We start from the raw sequence: 20934 nt of genomic DNA on the forward strand, positions 1-20934 counted from the left end.
CATTTACAGGGCTTTTTAAGTAACGTTATTAACAAGTGATTAACGATATTCTTGTGTGTGACTAATTTATGGTGAACGTATTAAATGCACTATGCAGTTTTAGTGACTCGTGTTGATGGAAATTGAAACTAGCCCTCGTTATCAGTCGCGCAAGAGCCCAATCACACTTTCATTGCAACCCTGCGAAGGAGGTCGGCGCGCGGCGGCGTGCGGTCGGTGCGGCGTCGGCATTGCTATCAGGCTGGCACGCAGTCAGTCTCACGGTGTGGCGGCGCGCGCGCGTGCCGTGCGTGATGAAAGGCCGCGCTCGCTCGGCTTCGGCCCGCTGACGACGCCGCGAAGACGCCCGGCACCTGCCGGGAATGGAGGCCTGCTGCGCGATCACTGTTGCCGAGGACCTTGTGGGCGACCAGGTACCACAACCCCTCACCAATATGCGATGTCACATAAACACCAGCGCTCCCATTACAAATTTTCGTCTATTTTTAACATGATATCGTTTCATTAATGTGAAACAGTTTTTCGTCACAGAACGAACGCCTTTTATCAAGACGCGATTTGTCAGTTGAAAGTTATGATAAATTAGTAATGATTTATCGCCCTATCCTTCGGCCTATATACACCTAAACAATGTAGTTACTTCAACTTTCCAGGCATTAAACTAAACATTATATTTGTTTTTGATACCTACGACGATTTTTATTTATAACAATTTTAAGGCAAGAGTTCTTCACTTATGTAGAAAAGTACGGTTTTGTTTAGTTATACACTCCAAGCCAAATTATTTAAGATAAAAATTAATGTCAAGCCTTTGCGGAACCGGATGATTCTCTGAATTGGTGCAAAAAAAAAATATGGCCGCAAGAAAAGTGTTTCAATCCAAGCGAACGGCAGAGGTCTTAATGCGGCTCCACACTTCATACTACACATATGGACTGCAATATTTACTATAATTGAGGAAACTCACTTTTAGCAATAATAGTGATTATTATTATTTTGTTAGCAAGTCATGATCATATGTTTTTTTTTTATAATACTTGTTTAGTTGTTATTTGAAGCTATGATGCAAAACATAAACGTAAAATATAATAAGACGATTAAAGTTTTGTGTATAAATTAAATATCCCTGACAACACGCAAAACTACGCATGAAGTTTTCCGACGGGCCGACGTTGATGTCTTTTCTATGGAGCAACCTGCTTTGTTCTCGTGTTATGTTTTCAACGTTACTTGACGAAGAACTGCAATTGTTCCTATTTTTTATATGAAATTTAAAAATAAAGAATTTATCTAATTTTAATGAACGCAACTTTTTATCTATTTCTTTCACAGCTTTCTACAAAAACAACTATATATTTGTACAAAGGCAATTACAAATCTTATATGAAGTAACTACACAAATATTTGTCATATTCTGTTTAAAAGTGTATTAATAGTTGTCCAATTAACGGATTTTGGCATCTACCGCTGTGTTGGTACTGTGTGTGGCCATAAAACAAGCAACATGCTTGTGGTCGCGGTGGTTCATGGTTTATAACCGGCATTTTCATTAAGAATACTCACAGACTCACAATTACGTTTGAAGTTCAAATTAAATTTGTCCACTTGATATTTGGTTGCCTATCAGTAGCCTGAAATGACATTTTCCAGAAATAACGCTTGCTCGCATTTTCATGACCTCGAAAGTAATTTTAAGAGGTAAATGTTTTTCTTTTAAAACTAACTTAACCTAACCTAACCGAACCTAATCGTGTCTTTACGATCGAAGATATCCTGAAAGAATAACGGTTTCGTTATAATTCGGTTTTCGGTGTAATGAAAATTCGAACACTCGTTATTTCGGAAAAAAAGTTTTGAGTTTATGATAGGTTACCTTGATATTTAAATTATTAATAAAATGAAAAACAAGGGAATTTTATAAATTTTAAAAGTACCAAAAGGGATGGAATAAAAATAAAAACAGTAGCACATTAATATGTTATTTTTTTTAGGATCTGTCTGTATTCATTGTTAATATAATGTTTGGTAAACTATAAGTACAATTTTTGAGGTCCTATCGTAATCCACACATTTTCGGGTCCTCAATTATTGATGTAGAGAACAGTTATGATTGGTGGATTGCCATAGGCCAGCATCCAAGCGGCATTAGCATAATACAAGTTTTGTTTAATGTCGCTACGAACTTTCGTACTCATCATAGTGGACACTTAAATAATATTTTTATAAACGAACTTCGTATTGTTTCTGTTAATTTGTTTAACATGTGAAACTATCCATTCTCAAACTTTTGCAGACTCTAGGTACATTTTACATTATATATAATAACTTGACAAAAGTGGCACGTTTAGCTTAGTTTTACCTAACCATTAATAATTTGCAATATAATGATAACTTCGCACAGAAAGAACTTTGAACTATTAAAATGTATTCATACATTTCGATGACCATTATTGCAAATGATGAAAGAAAATACCTGATTTTTTGTACAAAATATGTTGTTTCTATAATTCGTCATGTTGCATACAAAGTATCTCAAAATATTTGCCCTTTATTACGAAAATGATTTGAAGTCTTATAGCCGCACGCTCAAGTCACAACAATATCTAAATACCAAGATTAATATATTTTTCTCTCAAAATATATTTATTGAATGAAAAAATGAACTAACCATATAACATTATATTGCCATTAGCTTGCATAAGAAATGAATACTCCAACTTATTTAGTAGCAGACATCGAACTAAAACCATTTTACATTGCAACATTTACTGCCTAACTTCTATATCGACTTCAAATAGCCTCCCTTTGCCACTGATACATACACCTTTGCTTATTATAAATTGAGACTCCAATTGTAATGATATGTAAGGTGATTCTGATTATTGCAGATTGTCCCGGGCGGCGGCCGCTGGGGCGCTCCGCACGCCGCCGGCCTCGTCGACTCCTGGCTTCAGATGCAGGTCAGTTGACTTTGGTTTCCTATTTTCTAACGACAGTCAATACGGATGCTTAAGACAGGTCCCGGATTGATCCAGATGAGATTGATGGAGGAAATAACCCTAGTAATGGTTATACATCGCTGCAGTTACAGCTCTACTGACGTTTCAATATTGTTTATATTCCAATTAAGTCAATTGTTGAAAATATACGTGCTACAGGTATAACTGTCAACAAATTAAAACAATAAAAAGAGTATTAGTACCAATTAAATGCGACGGCGTAAATTGTTGGGCAAGTGGGATTTTTCTTTTGTAATAATTATATGTGATTTTTGTTATAAATGTTAGCTTAATAGAATGTCCGCCTAATATATTCAATTTTAGATAAGTGTGTGTATTGGTAGTCATGTTTTATGGTTTATTTTAAATTGATGAAGAACCCAAAATGTCGATTATACGTGTTTTCGTCAACTTTTTTTTGTATAATACCAAGTGACAGGACGAACACTTGTTCGTGTGCCATATGGTAAGCGACACGCCTATCCATACCAGTTTCAGTACCACTCAGAATTTTAAATCGCAAAGATTTTAGGAACACTACCACAGCACCCGTCACCTTGAGACATAAGTTGAGAAGTCCTAGTTTTTTTTTTTTTTTTTTTTTTATGACATTAAGTAACGGGACGAACAAGTCGTGTGTCTGATGGTAAGCTACACGCCTGCCCATAACAGTATTTCACCCTTCAAATCCGGAACGCAGTAATGCTCATTTTACTACTTACCTTAGTACCTTAGTACTTCCCTGGACGAACTCTTTCATAAGGAGCTCTACTGCTACTACATTACTACATACTGAAATAAGAATTTAGGGGTACAGTATAGTATAGTAGTTACTATAGTGTTATCGCCTCTGCTAATAGGTATGTATATTTTGCATTGCTGCTAAAAATCACCGTGTGTGTAATGTAATATTAACAACACATTCTGAAAAAGGAACTCGAAATACTTTAAATTAAAAAAGATTTTAGTTGTGTTCTGTACTAAATCTTATTGAACGGAATTTGATAGTGTTAGGTTAGATAAAATGGGATAATCGTGCTTATTACAAAACAAAATTAGAAGTGTATCTGTTAAACCAATCTTATATTATAAATTAATATTATACTATTGAAAATATCTCACGCACCTGTGCAAAGTTATTAAAGAAAAAACATTATTCAATACACATTCGGTGTTCACGGCACACGCGCCCCGACTGAAATTCTTCTTTACGTTCCATAGGATACTTGAATAAAGCGATTATTTTAATGATAAAATCGATGTTGTAAGGCGTGAACTAGACACACACAAGTTTATTCCACGTGCGAATTATAATCGCTGCGCAAGTTGCAATTATGTTTCATAAGTTAATAAAATAGTTACTTTTAAAATTTTTTGATAGTGACGACAATTTTTTTCAAAAGCAGTACCAGGAAAGATTGTGTTTAAGGTGAACGACTACTTTAGATATTAAAGACTTTTAAAAGATGACTATATTGAAGATGAATGCGTATTAAAGGAGATTCATATTGAATATTGAAGAAGCTAAGTACGTTCTGCTCTTAGAGGATGGAAAAAAATAAAAGAAAGTCTAAGGTTCTGCTGAAATTACAGGCACATGGGACTTGTCAACTTATGTCTCAGTAACGGGCGCAGTGGCAGTTCTGCTATCGTCATGAGTGTTGCTAACCATCAGGCGCACGACTTGTTCGACCCGTCATCAAAATAAATTTAAAATAATTATGAATTTTATTCTGCTAAAAAACTACAAACAGCAACACATAATATATGTATTATTTATTACAACAACTACTTAACACTAATAAAACAACAAGCCTGTAATATTATGTTACAGACTACGGTGATAAATATTCCTTATTCATTATAACAATATTTATTCTACCGATATCAAGGTGCCTATGAAGTTAGCGCCAAAGGAATACGACATTTGTAAATATACATTTATCAGCATGTTATCTTTCCATCCACACAAATTATACTAATATATTTTTTGTATAGGGGATGAAAAGCTTTCTCGTACATCAAAAGATGTTTGTTATTAGGAAGACACTCCGTATTGCGTTCTTGCACTAAGACTTTTTCTTAGCTTTCCTACAGTAATCGTGCTGGTATTGTAGTAGTCGTAGTCTTATTACGAAAGGCAAAACAGTTTTATAATATTTGATTTACAATAAAAATTTAAGAAAGGAGAAACCAATTACTTGTAAGAAATAGTGTAGAAATTGTGAAAATTGACAGACGTTCTCAACATTAACGACGATGGCTTGACGCGGACGCAGGGCGTACCCACATTGTGATAGAGCACGTAGCGTAGCGATGGGAACACAGTATTGCCCAACTTGTGTAAAGCAAAAACAGTAACTATTAGTAAATGGATGAATATAATGAAAACTATTTTGGTAAATCATATTAGGTAGCAATAGTCAATTATCATCAGTAAAACCCTAGGTAAAATAGACTATTGAAATGTAAACAAATATAAAAAATATCGAGTATATTTTATAAACAAATGTTTATTAAATTCAAATTTTATTGTTAGCCAAATGATGGACGATTACCCCTAAAGCAGACGACTCCCGAAGAACAAATGGGAGTATTAATCAGATGAAATGATAAGAAGTGCGTTTAACAAATAAACCAATATGACCGTGTGTGACCTCATCGGGTGAGGGATGCTATGCATGCACGCATCAATGGCGACCCTTACCCTATTTAATTTTAAAACATTTTCACTAATACCTACACAGTGATTACGTTTTAATATTCCCCTCGCAAGAACTTTGAGGATTATTTCATTATACCTATAACGTTCTGTGTAACCACTCGGAAGAACGTAAAATTAGGCTGTTTAAGAATTTTAGTCATTTCTGTTGACATACATTGTGAAAATTAAACTTAAGAAGACATAAGGCGACATTGCTTATAGATAATGAAATTATTTTATGCTTTATTTAATTATTTTTATAAAATATCACACCACAAAAATCGCTAAGAAATGCTGTTACTGTAGCTAAATCGTAAGGAAAGCATAAGTGAGTGTAATGCAAGTGGTGCAGTTAATTTTATAACAAAGAGCCGATGATGAAAGAGATGGAAAGTCATCAGTTGGATAACTACGTCCGCGTTATCATTCTGGGACGTTAGTGCGGCGAAATCATCGCTCTAATGCTTTTTGCGCATCACCTGTGAAGTGGAAGTGGTTTTATACTGTATTCTGTCATGTCATGTAACCGCTCTATAAATTCTAGTAGTTCATAATATTTCTCTTATCAGGTTATACACCGTTTAACTTATACCAAGTTTCATTAATTCGCTCGTCTTCTAATTTGACAAAATTCCAATCGAATTGACGAAAATCAATTAACAAATTAACTCATTTCATTACACATTCAAAAACATTCCATAATTTTGGAAACATACAAAAAAGTTTAGCTGTAAGTCCGCTGTGCCGGTAAACGTGAACGAAGTGACTGAAGCTCTCCAAATAGTTAATTTTGTTCAAGATTAATTTTAAAGTGAATCCGCCGCCTCTTGTCGCTAAAACAGAGATGAGGGCATTGTGACCGGTGACCTGTTAGAATTAGAATAAAAAATGTTAAGTGTTTAGTTAAAAGTACAACGAGGAACAAATCTCCCGTGTACGATGGATTTATCTTCAAAATGCTAACCCACATCTAAGTAGGGTGCTGGCTCCATTGAACTAATGCCAACTGTCTGACAAAAGAAATTATAGCCAATATCTCCGACCATATAATTTTGACAACAGTGCTTTATGATTTGCTTCAACATCAACTTAGCCCGCTACTCCACTTACACAATGGGGTTATCGAAGGAAAGTGATATTTTATCGTTGAATGATAGTCCGTCGATAAGTACATCAAGAAAAGTGAAAAAACCGGTATAATGTGGAAATAAGGAAGTTTATGGTTTTCCGTGTCGCTAATAAAAAAAGAATCATATATACGACTTTTGAATTGAAAAGAGAGGCGCAATCCAAATATCTCAGTCACAATCTTGATGAAAATCTGCCAGATAATAGTGATATAAAGTGAGAGAGAAGTTTAAGTAGCAGTAGAGCTCCTTGTGAAAGAGTTCGTCCAGGGAAGTACTGCCACCTTACCTATTTCTACCGCCAAACAGTAATGTCAGCATTATTGTGTTCCGGTTTTGACGGGCAAGGGTGCTGGTGAAATTACAGGTACATGGGACTTGTCAACTTATATCTCAGGGTGACGGGTGAAGTGGCGTGCGACTTGCGTGTGGCTTTTGGTGTCGCGAGTGGTTTGCGACTTATAGCTCTGAGTGGCACTGCAACTCTTACGGACATGCGTGTAGCTTACCATCGCATCGGCTTACGACTTGTTCGTCCCGTCATATGATATTATAAAAACAAACAAAAAAATAGAGAAATCTCTTTGAATTCCTTTGCCAATCTTTTTATACCTGTTAACTATGGATCAAGTTTTCTCTATGAGAATGCCTTTAGGATGCTGATGGGGCTTTAGGGTGATGATTATTATGACCTCAGCACATAACGAACAACTTCCACACTTCGATTCATTCGAGACAGCACCAACAGCATCCATGGAGGTCATTGGGGATAAGCCTGATTGTCCTTCTTGTAGGCAATGGATCGGGAATAATATAAATGGCTCTCGAAAATATTTGAATTAGGGTAAGATATTAGGATAATTTAAAGATACTAACATAATTTTAAAGTATTGCTAACGAACTGTATGGATTAAAAATCAATCTGGAATAAAAAAAAACTATTATTAAACAAATTATTCATAGTTTAAAAAAGGCATAAGCCGACAGTTTACTAGGCAATTCGTAAAAAGTTGTACCCTACAATGTATATATCATACATAAAAAGCATTCTGAAATTACACATGGAACTTTTAAACAATCACTCCATTTACACGAAATAACTATGTAACAGTTTTGTATTTTTCATCCTAACGAAAAAGGTCATCACGAATCATAAGTTTATTTATGTGTTGACACAGACAAAACAGACGAGTACACTGCGATCCGGGCCATGTTGGGATATTTTTACATTTTAAGGAAAAGTGTCATATTCATGGGATATTATTTCAAACAGAGGAAATATACCAGTAACAAACAATAACAACTATCAAAAAAAGTATAACGTTTGAAACTTTCTTGGATTTAATGGTATTAGCAGTAAGCACAAATAATATAGTGGTGAATCGAAACATTGGGTTCGCAAATTAATTTTTAATTATTGTAATTTGGATAATTACATTTTTTTAATTGTAATGTAAGTGTGCATTTGACCTCCATCTCACCTGATGGAAAGTGACTATGAGGTCGAGGATGGAGCATGCACACCTAGATAATGCCTATTCACTCTCGCCTTGAAAAGGTCCAAGTTATAACGTTCAGGGAACAAGTCTGTAGGCAGGGAATTCCACTCCATACCCGTTCGCCATATAAATGTGGAAGCGTAACGCTTCGTGCGAATCTTTGGAATATCCACAACATAGGGGTGGGTGATGGAAAGGGGAATAAATCGTGTAATTCCATCGCACACTCTCCGTGATATATCCTGTAAAATACCGATAAGCAGGCAACTTTACGGCGGTGTTCAAGGCTCTGCAGCTTAGCCTCTACTAATTCCGAGTCACCTATAAGGCTCTTGACACGCTTGTCAATTGAATCCAAGGTGACCAGTTGATATGTAGCAGAGCCATCCCAGAGGTGGTAACAGTACTCCATACACGACCGGACTTATGCTTGTTACAACTGAAGAAACTGTCCCGGTGTGAAGTAACGCCTCACCCTGGAAAGAATGCCAAGCTTCCTGGCTGCATTTTTGGCCATGGATTCATTGTATCTGCCGAAGTTCAGATTCAACAACAAGTCCATTCCAAGTAGCTGGAGACGGTCGGCTATCGGTATGGATATATCATGAAAAGTCGGAGTCAGCTCAAAGGGACTCCGTTTAGTGGAGAATAGACACGCCTGCGTTTTCGTAGCGTAAATTTGACAAGATTGACATCGTCCCAATCGGTCAAGTACCTATCTACAACTGTGCTGTCATCAGCATACGCAAAGGTACCTGGAATTAACATATCGTTGATATGCAGCATGAAGAGAGTAGCAGACAGTACGGAACCCTGAGGAACTCATCATCGCCATGTGTTCGAAAGAGTAGCCTTCTAAGATCACTCGAATGGAACGTTCAATCAAGAAATCCGAGATCCAAAGGTCAGTGGGAAGCCCATAACATGGAAGCTTGCTTAAAAGGCTTGCGTTCCAGACCCTGTCTAAGGCTTAAGAAATGACCAAAGACACTGCAAGTGCTTCGCCTTGCTTTTCTGTAGCCTCGTTCCATATGTGACAGGCATACACAGGAAGATCCCCGGCAGATCGCCCTCGTCGGAATTCATACTAGCGATCACTGAGGATGTCATTGTCTTCAAGGTGTGACAGGAGACGGTTGTTGAGTACACGTTCCATAATTTTGCAGAGTATGGTAGTGACTGAGGTAGGTCTATAGTTGACAGGGTCAGCTCTGCTTCCCTTTTTGGGCACAGATTGCACGTTTGCAAGCTTCCACGACCTGGGAACTACACCAGTCTCAAGTGAGAGGTGAAACAGGCGTGTGAGAACAGGAGACAACTCACTCGCACAGTTACGTAGGACTACCGCTGGAATTCCATCTGGCCCGCTAGCTTTATTCACGTCAAAATTCCGCTGAGTTCTAAGTACCTCTCTTTGGCGTATGCGAACTGGCGCCATAGCGCAGCCAGTCTGAGGTAAGGTAGGTGGTACGTTCCCTGCGGCATCCAGACGCGAACTGTCTGCAAAGAGTGAGGCAAAGAGATCCGCCTTCCCTTCTGCAGTATGAGCCAGCGTGCCATCCGGCCTCAGCAGAGGTGGCAAAGATGGGTGACAAAAGTTACTTTGGACCGCTTTGGCCAGAGACCAAAAGGATTTGCTACCTGCTGGATAAGAGGCAAGCTTGGCCCCTATGCGGCGACGTGGTCGAACTTGGCCCTTTGTAACACGCTTTTGCACTTCTTGGCGGCTATTCCGAGTACTCGGAGCTTTGCGCAGTCGAGTATCTGCCCATGCTTGGTACGCGAAATGCTTTTGTGCTTCAGCACGACTGCAGTGATCGTTAAACCATGGACGAGCTTGGGGTCCATAGGGTACATCTGAGTATGTATTTACATGAGTATGTGTCAAAAAATACCCAGTGCCCAGTGCATATTACCGTGCAGTTATATAACTATCAATAGCAATCATTACCGAATGTATAGGCGAGTTAGGTGGATTGCGCATGCGTGTAAAATAATATTAAACGCACCATTAGAGCTGCGAGCACTGTGACATCGTCCATTGTTCTGTTTCCTAGTTTCGTTAATCGATGATTTCGGTTGCGTGCGCTCCGCCGCCGCCGCCACCGCCGCTGGCGCTTACCGTAATGCTTCGATACGCCAAGTTTTTATGTACTCTGAGATCAATTGACATGGGAAAAGTAATATAATTATTAATTAATTTTAAAAATTTTTGATGCTGTTTTTTATCTAGTACTGTTAAAGCTAGAAAACAATCAGGAGATGTCTACTTTTCAACTGGTATATGGTTGTTAAATTTCAAGTAACGTTTACGGCTCTTTCGATTTACATGTGATTTATTTATGGACATTCAGGAAAGTATCAAAATCAATTTCCTAAAGTCGTAGAATTCATGAACTATATGATTGAATAAACCTTTAGAGCGTACCGTTTTCGCAATTTTAAACTGCGCTCTAAAATGTGGTCAAGAATGTTCAAAAATACAAAATCAGTCTGTAATCAAGAATCAGAAAGTGTTACGTATAGTGCCCCAAAAATAATATGATTTTGAAATAAATATTAATTGTTCTATTTAGAACTTAAATGAACCTAAAGATAATCGTTGATTTAAATTTTATAATCAATTTCTCGAGAGAATCGGGTAATATGGTTAACGTTATTATTAGTTCACATATCTAGTTACGTTGCGATGACATGTGTGAAAAGGGCCTATTAGATTGTGACGACTTTTGGTATATGGCCAATTTTAAGCGTACCTACTCGAAGAAAATATTGTAAAGTTTAGAACTGCCTTCATAATTATACTTAATCTATGAATAACAAAGTTTACTACACGATGACACTGGCAAGCACAATCAGAAATGAAATTTCGCTGATATATTCTAAAATAAACTTCAGTAATCTCAATTTTGCAAATATTTTATCATTTCTTTTATAAGTTTTATAATATTAATTTCTTTAAGTAAGTACGAGTCTTACAATCTAAAATAGGCTGTATGTAGACTTAATAGTAGACTTAACATTTATCATGACTTAATATTCATCGTATTATTACAATACGTTATGCGAATGCATAATTTAAAAAAAATCTCTTTTGTTCATTATGTTTTTTTTTCAATATTTTGTCTTATATCGTCGCCATTGCATGCTCGGAAGTTCCTTAAGCGCGGTGGCTGAACTAAATACTTTATAATGTAAGCTTAACTATTTCATTATTTAATGTAAAGTGTATTCTACGGGGAATATCCTAAATAATAAAATAAATGAAGTGGATTTGGTCTTCTGACTATAAAATACCCACCTTCAATATATTTTGCAATTTTGTATTGGCTTTTGGGTTCTAGCTGATATACCGTGTATTGTTTCCAATCCAACGGTATATGTGATATCAGTCGAATACGTGATTGCGGTAATCATAATGTTAAGACATGTGTACCTATCGATTAACCAATTTAATCTGAATAATTCCGGTTCACCCTTTTTGTACTGAGCATTACACACTTGAATAGTTTTACTCAGTTGCGTAAGCACCAACGTAAATGAGATTCATACGAAGGGGGAGGAGGTGAAGAGGAGACGAGAAGGGGGGTATAGTGACAGGATTCACGGTCCAACTAACGAACACAATGATCGTACTCAATACGTGATCGATTATGCTATTATATGTAGAACTACGTATGTAGATTCAGCATTGTGAAGTACTTGGTCCAAATCTCTGTGAATACTCCATATCTTTTCTAATATTTGTCATGAATATTTAAAGTGCCAAATAAATCATGGTTTTGATAGGTTTCAATGTATATATGCAGGTGTAACAAATGCAATTTTCTTATTATTGTAAATGATTTCCAGTAATTTGTAAAGTCTTTAACGACTTTCATTTGAGACCAACTATTAACATAATATTAAAACCTGTCCGCTTCTTTCAAAAAAAGGTAGATCTGGATTCATAAATATTAAATAAAATTGAAGGTGATTCATAAAATTAAATTCAGACGGAAATGCTGCTGAAGCTGGTAGTCGCAAGTGCGCCCTGAGATATAGTATGAGGCGAAGTTTAATGCACTCTACCTATTAATACAAAGCACCCTTTCTTTGTTTTTAGGCAAGAAGTTATAGGAACTTACGTTGCAATACTGACAATACATTTCCGATATTAATAATAATTCCTTATTACCACACACATCTATAACCACTAATAACCGCTTTCCATTAAAGGTATTGTCTAAGTTTTTGCCTTATGGGCATACAATCAAAATATTAGGATTGACACAGTAGTACATTGTCATAGTATTGATCTCTGAAAACTGGTGACTCTAAAATTTTTCTCAGTATTTGAAGTAGTTATTTAACCACTCAAAAATTATCAAGTTGTACTTCTATATACCATGCAATTTTATGTAAAAATTGCCTACATTCTTGTTTTCATACAAATTGGAATTTGTGGGTATTACTTAAAGGTACCTGTGAGCTTTAAGGTCGGCGATAAAATCCGCGAATATCTGACATAGATACCTTATTCAAACAGTGATTTACGTATAGGCACTAGTGACTTCGCCTTATCATCGTATCAGTAAGTAAACCTTCGAGTTACTTAGAATACTCACTCACATCATACTGCTTTGCTTAACGCTATCGATAACTTGTTTGTACATTGATTTACTTGTCAATGAAAGAGAACATGTAACCGGACTTTTGTAAAATTTTCTGTTATTTTGTAGCTGTTTTAAATATCTTCCTATATTTTTATTCCTTGAAAAGTAACACACTTAAAAAACAGTTATTTAGTGTACCCTTAAACACTTATTAAAAACAAGACTGCTGAATATTATATATTTAAAAGCGATGCTCTCTTCTTTGTAGGGCTATTCAATTTTCTCCATTGTAAGCTCTCTCCGAAATAACGATAAAGTAAAAAAAATAATACAAAAGTTAGAAATTGCGCCGACCTCTCATAAAAATCAATTGTGTAAAGGTGACAAAATGCTGTCATAAAAAGTAATTTCCGTATAGCCGGGCTGCTAACGAGGCAGTTACTTTTAATTACTGCATCTCGTAAATTTATGACCCCGGTGTGTGACTACTTAGAAGTTTATTATTTCAAACATACATAATTGTACATTTATATGAATGATAACTCTCGTTAGCACAGGTAACATTTCACGTGGGTCGAGATTCATGATGCTTGTTGCACTTTTTGTGCATATCAGAAATAAAATTAATCATTTAATTTCAGTATTATTATTTTCTATGAAGATATTCTACTATGATTGAGATATCTGTAATTAAATTGGACGTCTCTTTTTAATATTTACATATTGGTACGTTGAATTATAAATAGTATGTAATATACATGCATACGGTATATAAAAAACCTTTATCAAATTGACCTTTTCATTGAGTACCTAATCGAAAATATGAATACTAAACACATAAATAAGCAATATCGCGCTCATCGATTATTGAGGTAAACGTTAGTTAGAGATAAGACATAAATTCCATTCCAGGACTCCAATACAAAATTTCAAAGTGCACACAATCTAGGCTAGGGCTACGCGACCCCAAATCGGTCGTGCAATCTCCGGCATCAGAGTCGGCGTGCAGCGGACGGGCGGTCGGTGCGAGCGAGACGCCGCAAGCCGCATGCCCGCTGCCGCGCGCTGACCTAGAGTAGCAGGTTGGGAATCCGGAAGGTATGAACAAACCGGCTTCACAGTGCATTTTTCCACTCAATGGAAAGCTAAGCGTTTACACCGCGAACCGTTGTGATTCTTTCTGTTTTTGGCTAATTTACAGCTTTACGAGCTTTAGTTTCTCGGCGTCAATTCTTCAGTTTTATTAGATCCTCGCCAGGATATTTATAAATTGTATGTAAATGCTTTCTCTGTTTACGTAGGCTATATTGTCAAAATTATGCTAAGCTTTTAATACTATAGGATGATCTTTCTATGCTTTAACTAGCCGTAAGCCTAAACTAGCCGTATTGCTACCTGTTGGCCGAATGCTTACTGATAGAAGTAGACAGGTAGGTAGGTAGGTAGTATGTCGTAGACATATATTTGGTTTCTAATAAGTTTATTTTGTCAATTTCCAAGTTCAATTGCATTTATAGGCTATTTTCATGAGATTGCTGTATCCTTACAGCAAATCTGTGAACAGGGAACGTATTCCGTCCCATTTGTACTCGTAGCTGTGCGTACGCGCCGACGATGACGGCAGCGTCGTCGGCCGGAACGTCTCGGTGCGCGCGGCTTTCTACCCTGCGGCAATGGCGTTCGCCACATTCCGGTTCGCGACAGCCCGCGACCACCCGCCACCCGCGACCAACCGCCACCCGCGACCGCGATCTGCTACATCAGTGGAAAATGACACTGACCACTGAATTGGTACTGCGGAAATATCAACGCCTTCCAAAGAGGCTTCATTCTTCAACTTACAAATCAATATACCACCTACTATAATCGAATACATAGCACCTTCTCAATTTGCCTATTCCTAAATTGCCTATGGCAGACCAAAATGTATGAAAAGCTTTTTCGTAATTCACAGTATAAAGGTTAAATTCTTGCTCTTTTGATTACTAACAAACGATGATCTTTAGAAGGTTAAAGAGTTATTTGGATGATGAATGCGTAAAGCAGAGTGGTTGAACGCAGCAGCGGCGGTACATCGTCGCATGTGACACTATATTCGCGCGGTCGTAATTTTAGACTCACATCAATTTGTAAATCACATTTACTTCCCCTATTTGCTACACGTTGGCATTGTTGTAACTAATATATTATCACATAATGCAAAACTGCTTGTCTCTACTATATCTTTTGCTTGTATTCATTCCGACTATCGCTTGTTTGATAATTTGAACAGTCCACTAAAGAAAATAGTACCTAAATATGTATGTGCGCTGACGTCGTGTACACGTAGACTTAAGTTCAGTGCATTTGTCTCCTTCATTATAACTAACAAAAGGCTAGAAGTTTATATTTTAGTTTCTAGTTGTAAAATAACCGTTTGTTTGAAACTTACGTAAATATTCGTTATTACTTTCCGAGTACATTAAATTTTTTTTTTAAATAACGCACACACTCAGCATAGCCCCGCACTGGGGAAACCCTGTGTCGCGGGTGCCATGGACACACACATAGACAACCACAAATGACACCCAAACTCACGAGATAAATAAATGTAAGCCATACAAACATTTCTCCCGGCCCGGGAATCGAACCTGGGACCTCGGCGTGGCAGTCCGGCACGGTAACCGTTCGGCAGGCAGTCAGTTACTTGTGATAAATAATATAATATAAATCTCATCTGACAGAAAAAATGGAGTAGTCCGAGGGCTTCGACATCATCAACATCCACAGTCCGACTTCACTTACTGCTAGGTATTGTCCTTCGTTAGTTTGTAATTCTCTATCACTTTGTCTCTCTTCAACTACTTTGATTACTTAGAACTAAAACGAAATTTTCTGTCAATGATGACGAAAGAGAAGTACACAGTTCGATTTGTGTAAGAAAGTATAGGTATAATATACGTTATAATGAATCAAATGCGCCACGTACTTGAAAACTTTACCCTTTTTTTTTCACTTTTATTATTGTTTTTGAAATTTCACGTGACTTACCACAACAAACATCTTGTTGTAAGTTGTTAAAATGTATTAGTAGAAACTGTAAAACAATTGTAATGATATGGAATTGATTAGACCATCTAACGAAATAGAACATAATTTTTATTTAAAATTTGCAAGATAACTTAACCTTTATCAATATATTTCAGCATTTGTTTATTTGTGCATCTAAAATCTAAATAAAGTCTTCGCATTCGAGAGTCTTTTTGGTCACAAGCCATCGTACGTCCACTCTTTTATTTGAATTGGTTATCTCGTATTGACACATTCAAACGAGTTATCGGTCGACGCGAGTTTTCAGAACGCTGTTTTATTTAGTTATACACAATTTTTGTAACATGCACATTGATTTTTAAAACACTTCAATGAAGAATTTATCACTATTTTGGTGCATATTGAATTGAAAATCTTTCGCTTGGACATTGATTTCATGTCAACAAACCGTACATGTTCCACTATTTTAGCAGACAAACATCTCTTCTCGAACATCAATTACGTTGCGATTTAACAAAACGACTTATTGATTTAGTAGGTAGCTAATAATAATATTTATACACTTGGTTAAGGCATAGATGAAGCTACACTAAATCTCTCAATGGAAGGAGCGAATTAGTGTTTGGTAATTGGTAAAAAATAATTTAAACGTGGCGTTCATTGAGTAATTCGTTGGCAGTGAGTATTTTACAATGCATGTGTTGACTTTTCTTAATAAAACGCACCGTTACACGGGCTAAAGGGGGACATAACGAAGCGCGAGGGGCAGGGATTACAACCTGCACGCACGCCGCTGACGAAAGTGATCGCTGTTCCATACAGCTCCGTTAATAAAGAGTTTATAATATATGTATGGCCTAACCGATTATCAAAAGTTATGATTTGATTTAAGTTCTAGCTCAGCTGAAGAAGTTGTAATCAATAAGAAATTATTATTAACAACATAATGGTCTTAATACGTTTACTTAGATTCTCAACTGTAATATGTAAACTGAAGTATATAATGATAAGACAAATATGGATTGTTTGTATGAGAAACAGCAAATACGTAATCTTCTATCATTCAGATGTTACGTTTTTGTTCTCATTAATATTTAATCATTTTATTGACTGTTTCGTAACTTTATTTTAAACATTTTTAAGACTACCAAACGGTACTTTTAGGTGCTTAGTACGTAAGCACAATCTGATCTGCTCGTAGGGCGAGTGCGCTACCCTTGACTCGACATAGGCAAGAGCTCGAATGTTGATCAGCCGGACGGACCCCGCACCGCACAGGTTAATGTGCTCGATAAACATGCCGATCGTAATGCCATTCAGGTCTTAACGGCTTTAACAGAATCAGCGCGGACCACCAATAACTTAAACGCCACAGTCCACATGTTAGATACAGCCACTTTTCCCAAAAGCAACTAATAGCGTTGTGCAATTACTGCCTTTTAAGTGAAGGTGTTGCCGGAGATAGCGGCAGATACATGTTGATGCTTTTCAAACGTGACCATTCCGTTAATTACGCAATTTAGCCGCACTCCATGGTATTTGGTAAGCTGTATTTTGTAGAAATAAAACGAACAATATTAGTAAATGCCTGTTGTTATAATATTTTACCTATTCGTGGAATTTAACGACGAAAATGGACCATCGCAATGTAGACTCTTCCGTTGTATTTTCTATTAGTTTTTAATTATTGTGATTCTTAGGTTTTTGGAGAAAACTTCATTTTGTTTTATTTTTGATTTGTTCTTAAAATTTAACGATTTAAATTCACATTCTGATGAAAAAGGTTTACTGCTTTACTTTATTGCAGGACCACTTAATAAAAATAAAAATTGCGTAATTACTTACGACCTAACCAAACCGAAAACGTTTTCAACATTATTATATTATTAAAAATATTAAACTGATAAATAGCTCACATTATTTTGCAATGCAGCCTCATTTATAGTGCTCTAAGTATTTAATCAAAATATAAATATTATTAGTAAGTCTCCAGCGATGTCCAAGTGGTATTGGAGTCAAACGATTAGATTTCACAACGTTGAGATTAAATGACAAACAAGTGGTTGTGCAGCTTTTGAGTTTAATGTAGGTACGCAGGTCGGAATGGGTCCTGTCGTGACAATGGTCGGAATTCACGTGGAGTCGTCAGTGGCGCTGGCGTAGCGGCTATAGCAGTCAGTCTTGACGCCGGGTCAAACATTCTAAATGTTCGATTTATATGACGCAATGTGCCAGAACTGGATTTGCATTGTGTGCGTACTATATGCACAAATTAATTACTAACCTACACAATTTACCTATGTTGAAAAATTATAGGTATGCTATTAGTTTCATCACAAAATTCACCCTTTTCCCATGCACGGTGAATAAAAGTATTGTACGGAAAAACATCATTAGAAAAGAAAGAATAGTTAAAAGCGTTATAGTATACCAAAGCTAGTGTATCCCATCATAGTAGTTGATATGCATCGCTGTATGAATGACGTGCGCGTTTCTGCGATGTCATGGCGGTAAGTTAATGAACATGGTGCGTTGTAAAAGTGGTCGTGACTGATGCGCTATGTGGTTGCGACACTTCGATGGTAGCAGACAGCTTGGCGCGCCACTTTTTTACTATATATATATATATATATATATATATATATGTATATCTTTTTCTTTATAAAAGTCGGACGCTGTGGGCGGAGACTCTTAACTTTCTTTTTTATAGCCTCCAAGAATTCAATAAATTTAACATAATAATGTACCTGTCATTGTCTATAAAATTAAGAATTGCAAAAGTTAACCAAGACAATGGTCACACATTTAATTTATAAAACAAGCATCCATTAGGCATGTTATTAATATACCTTTTCGATGTTACTACTATGTTCAAATTATTTCTTTACAGAAAGCTATACGGGGGGAATGGTAACCATAAAGAAGGTGGTGAGGATAATACACCCTACGTAAGCCGTAGGGTAGTTTAGTGTGTTGTCTCTCCTTTTAACTCCACAAATTATAAGTGTTATCGCATGCCCGTTAATAAAATGTTGACGAGTAAGTACGTCATTGAATTTAAGTATCTTTTCATCTTAGTACCGTTGCTTTATGTTGTTTAATAACTACGTGTTTTCTAAATTTTGTTTATGTTCTTGAACTTTAGTGGACAGTCCCCAATGAGTCACATTCCTTGTCTTGTATATAAATTAATGTTTTATTGTTGAGCATTAATTTGTACATAATTATAATATTATACAGACAATTATAATAGAATCTATATTCTTTATTTTGGATGCTGAGTCATCATCTCATAGCATATTACGCAATACTCAATACCAGTTTAATATTATTGCCATAGGTATTAATATACAATGAGTCACCGTAAAGCTCCACACGTGGCGTCGCAAAAACTTCTACTGTTATAAAAGGCAATAAAATACTGACAGCACCGTCACCTTAATTCATCGGTTAGTAATTCGAAATAAGCTTTCTGTGAACACTCATCGAAACTACTGAGAGTGACCAATGCTTCTAACTTGCTCGTACATCAAATAGATTGTCACTCGACAACCTTAACGCCGTATCGCTCTGCGAGAAGCAGCGTCTGGCGGATATCGATTTTCATTTAACTACTAACAGTTATTCACCGTTTAACCGATAATATTAGAATTTCTTAAGACAGACGTCTCATCTGTTTTGCACATATTACGCGTAAGGTACTTGGCCAAACGGAACGAAATTTACAATGAAAAATAAGATAGGATAGTTCTGCCATGGTTGCAACAGATAGGTGGGTCGTCGATTGCTGCAGTGGTGGGAACAGCTTTAAAATGAGAAATTAAAAAGTCACTTAAATAAATTAAATCAGTATAAATTATCGCGTGCATTTAAACCAAACAGTACCTATAATTATTGTACAAAGTTGCCACCATATAAAAAAAATCCTACAAAATTGTATGGCGCTGGATAAAAGCATCGTACATAATGTTGCCAATAGTGGGAAACAAGAAAGCCTTGTGGAAACATTACCTACAAGTAGAACAGGTCCTAGCCTCGTACATAAAGTGAAACGCTTGGAGCCGTTTATCAATTGCAATTTCATTATCTCGCAAACACCTGCACTGCATGCCCATTCGAGTGTTGATATGTGATGAAAGTAGAGCTTTTCTTCGCATAAAAACTCACTCGCTGTGACCAATAAGTACAAACATTTGTAAGGGAATTGTCATGGTTTTAAGTACGTTACACATCTCACTGATATGCCTATCAGTGAGATGTGTAACGTACTTAGCACCTCTAAGGAAAAGGAGGATATTTCATTCCCTCTATCTACGGTAATTGAATTTATTCTAAGGAATTAAAGTTCAATGGTGCGTAATATAATTGAACAAAATATTAAATCGATTTTAAAAAAACACTAACAGTGTATGTACAATGTAAAATTTTCAAGTCGAAGGAAATGCAAGATTATCGCTGTCAAATATATGCATTTTTTATTTACACAGGTATGTTTTATCTAGTAACGCTATCTAATCAATGGTTCTGCAACATACCTAGTGATATACTCAAAAAACACATTATTTTGCGAACCGCACCTTTGTTTGTTGACCTATATTCAAAATTGAACCTGTATTTTGAAATTTAATTATTTTTCAAATATGAACTTCCCTTCGAGGCCTTCGAAGACAATGAATATTTCTAGCACTTATCATACCACTGAAACAGCTCGATAGAAAATAATTTTTGATAAACAATCTTTTCTACTTAGTATAAATAAGTAAATTAGTAAACCAATCCACAGTACACCTTGAACACGGTTCTTCCAAAAGATATAAGTATAGATCGTAGTATACTTTGATTTAATACGAATTGAGGCCTGAATTCTGCCATGCAGGTTAAATTTGAGTGTTTCATGCATACATTTTCACACACTATTTGAAGTTATCAATAAATAATTGATGAAGTAATTTTTAATCATTTATACGGTGTGTCTAATCG

General features: G+C 36.3%; 1 protein-coding gene across 2 annotated transcripts in view; it reads left to right on the plus strand.

Moving 5' to 3' along the window:
• Positions 1-297: 297 nt before the first annotated feature.
• The window catches only part of LOC113226843 (dendritic arbor reduction protein 1), a 57066-nt gene continuing 36429 nt past the window's right edge, over positions 298-20934 (plus strand). For both annotated transcript variants that reach the window (XM_026459622.1, XM_026459630.1), the window contains exons 1-2: positions 298-413; positions 2889-2960. In XM_026459622.1, the coding sequence (XP_026315407.1) occupies positions 363-413; positions 2889-2960 (123 nt within the window). In that variant the 5' untranslated portion in view covers positions 298-362. The remainder of the gene's footprint in view (positions 414-2888; positions 2961-20934) is intronic.

Source organism: Hyposmocoma kahamanoa, unplaced genomic scaffold (assembly GCF_003589595.1).
Source record: "Hyposmocoma kahamanoa isolate Upper Pololo Valley unplaced genomic scaffold, ASM358959v1 100021, whole genome shotgun sequence".
In the NCBI taxonomy this organism is placed as follows: Eukaryota; Metazoa; Arthropoda; class Insecta; order Lepidoptera; family Cosmopterigidae; genus Hyposmocoma; species Hyposmocoma kahamanoa.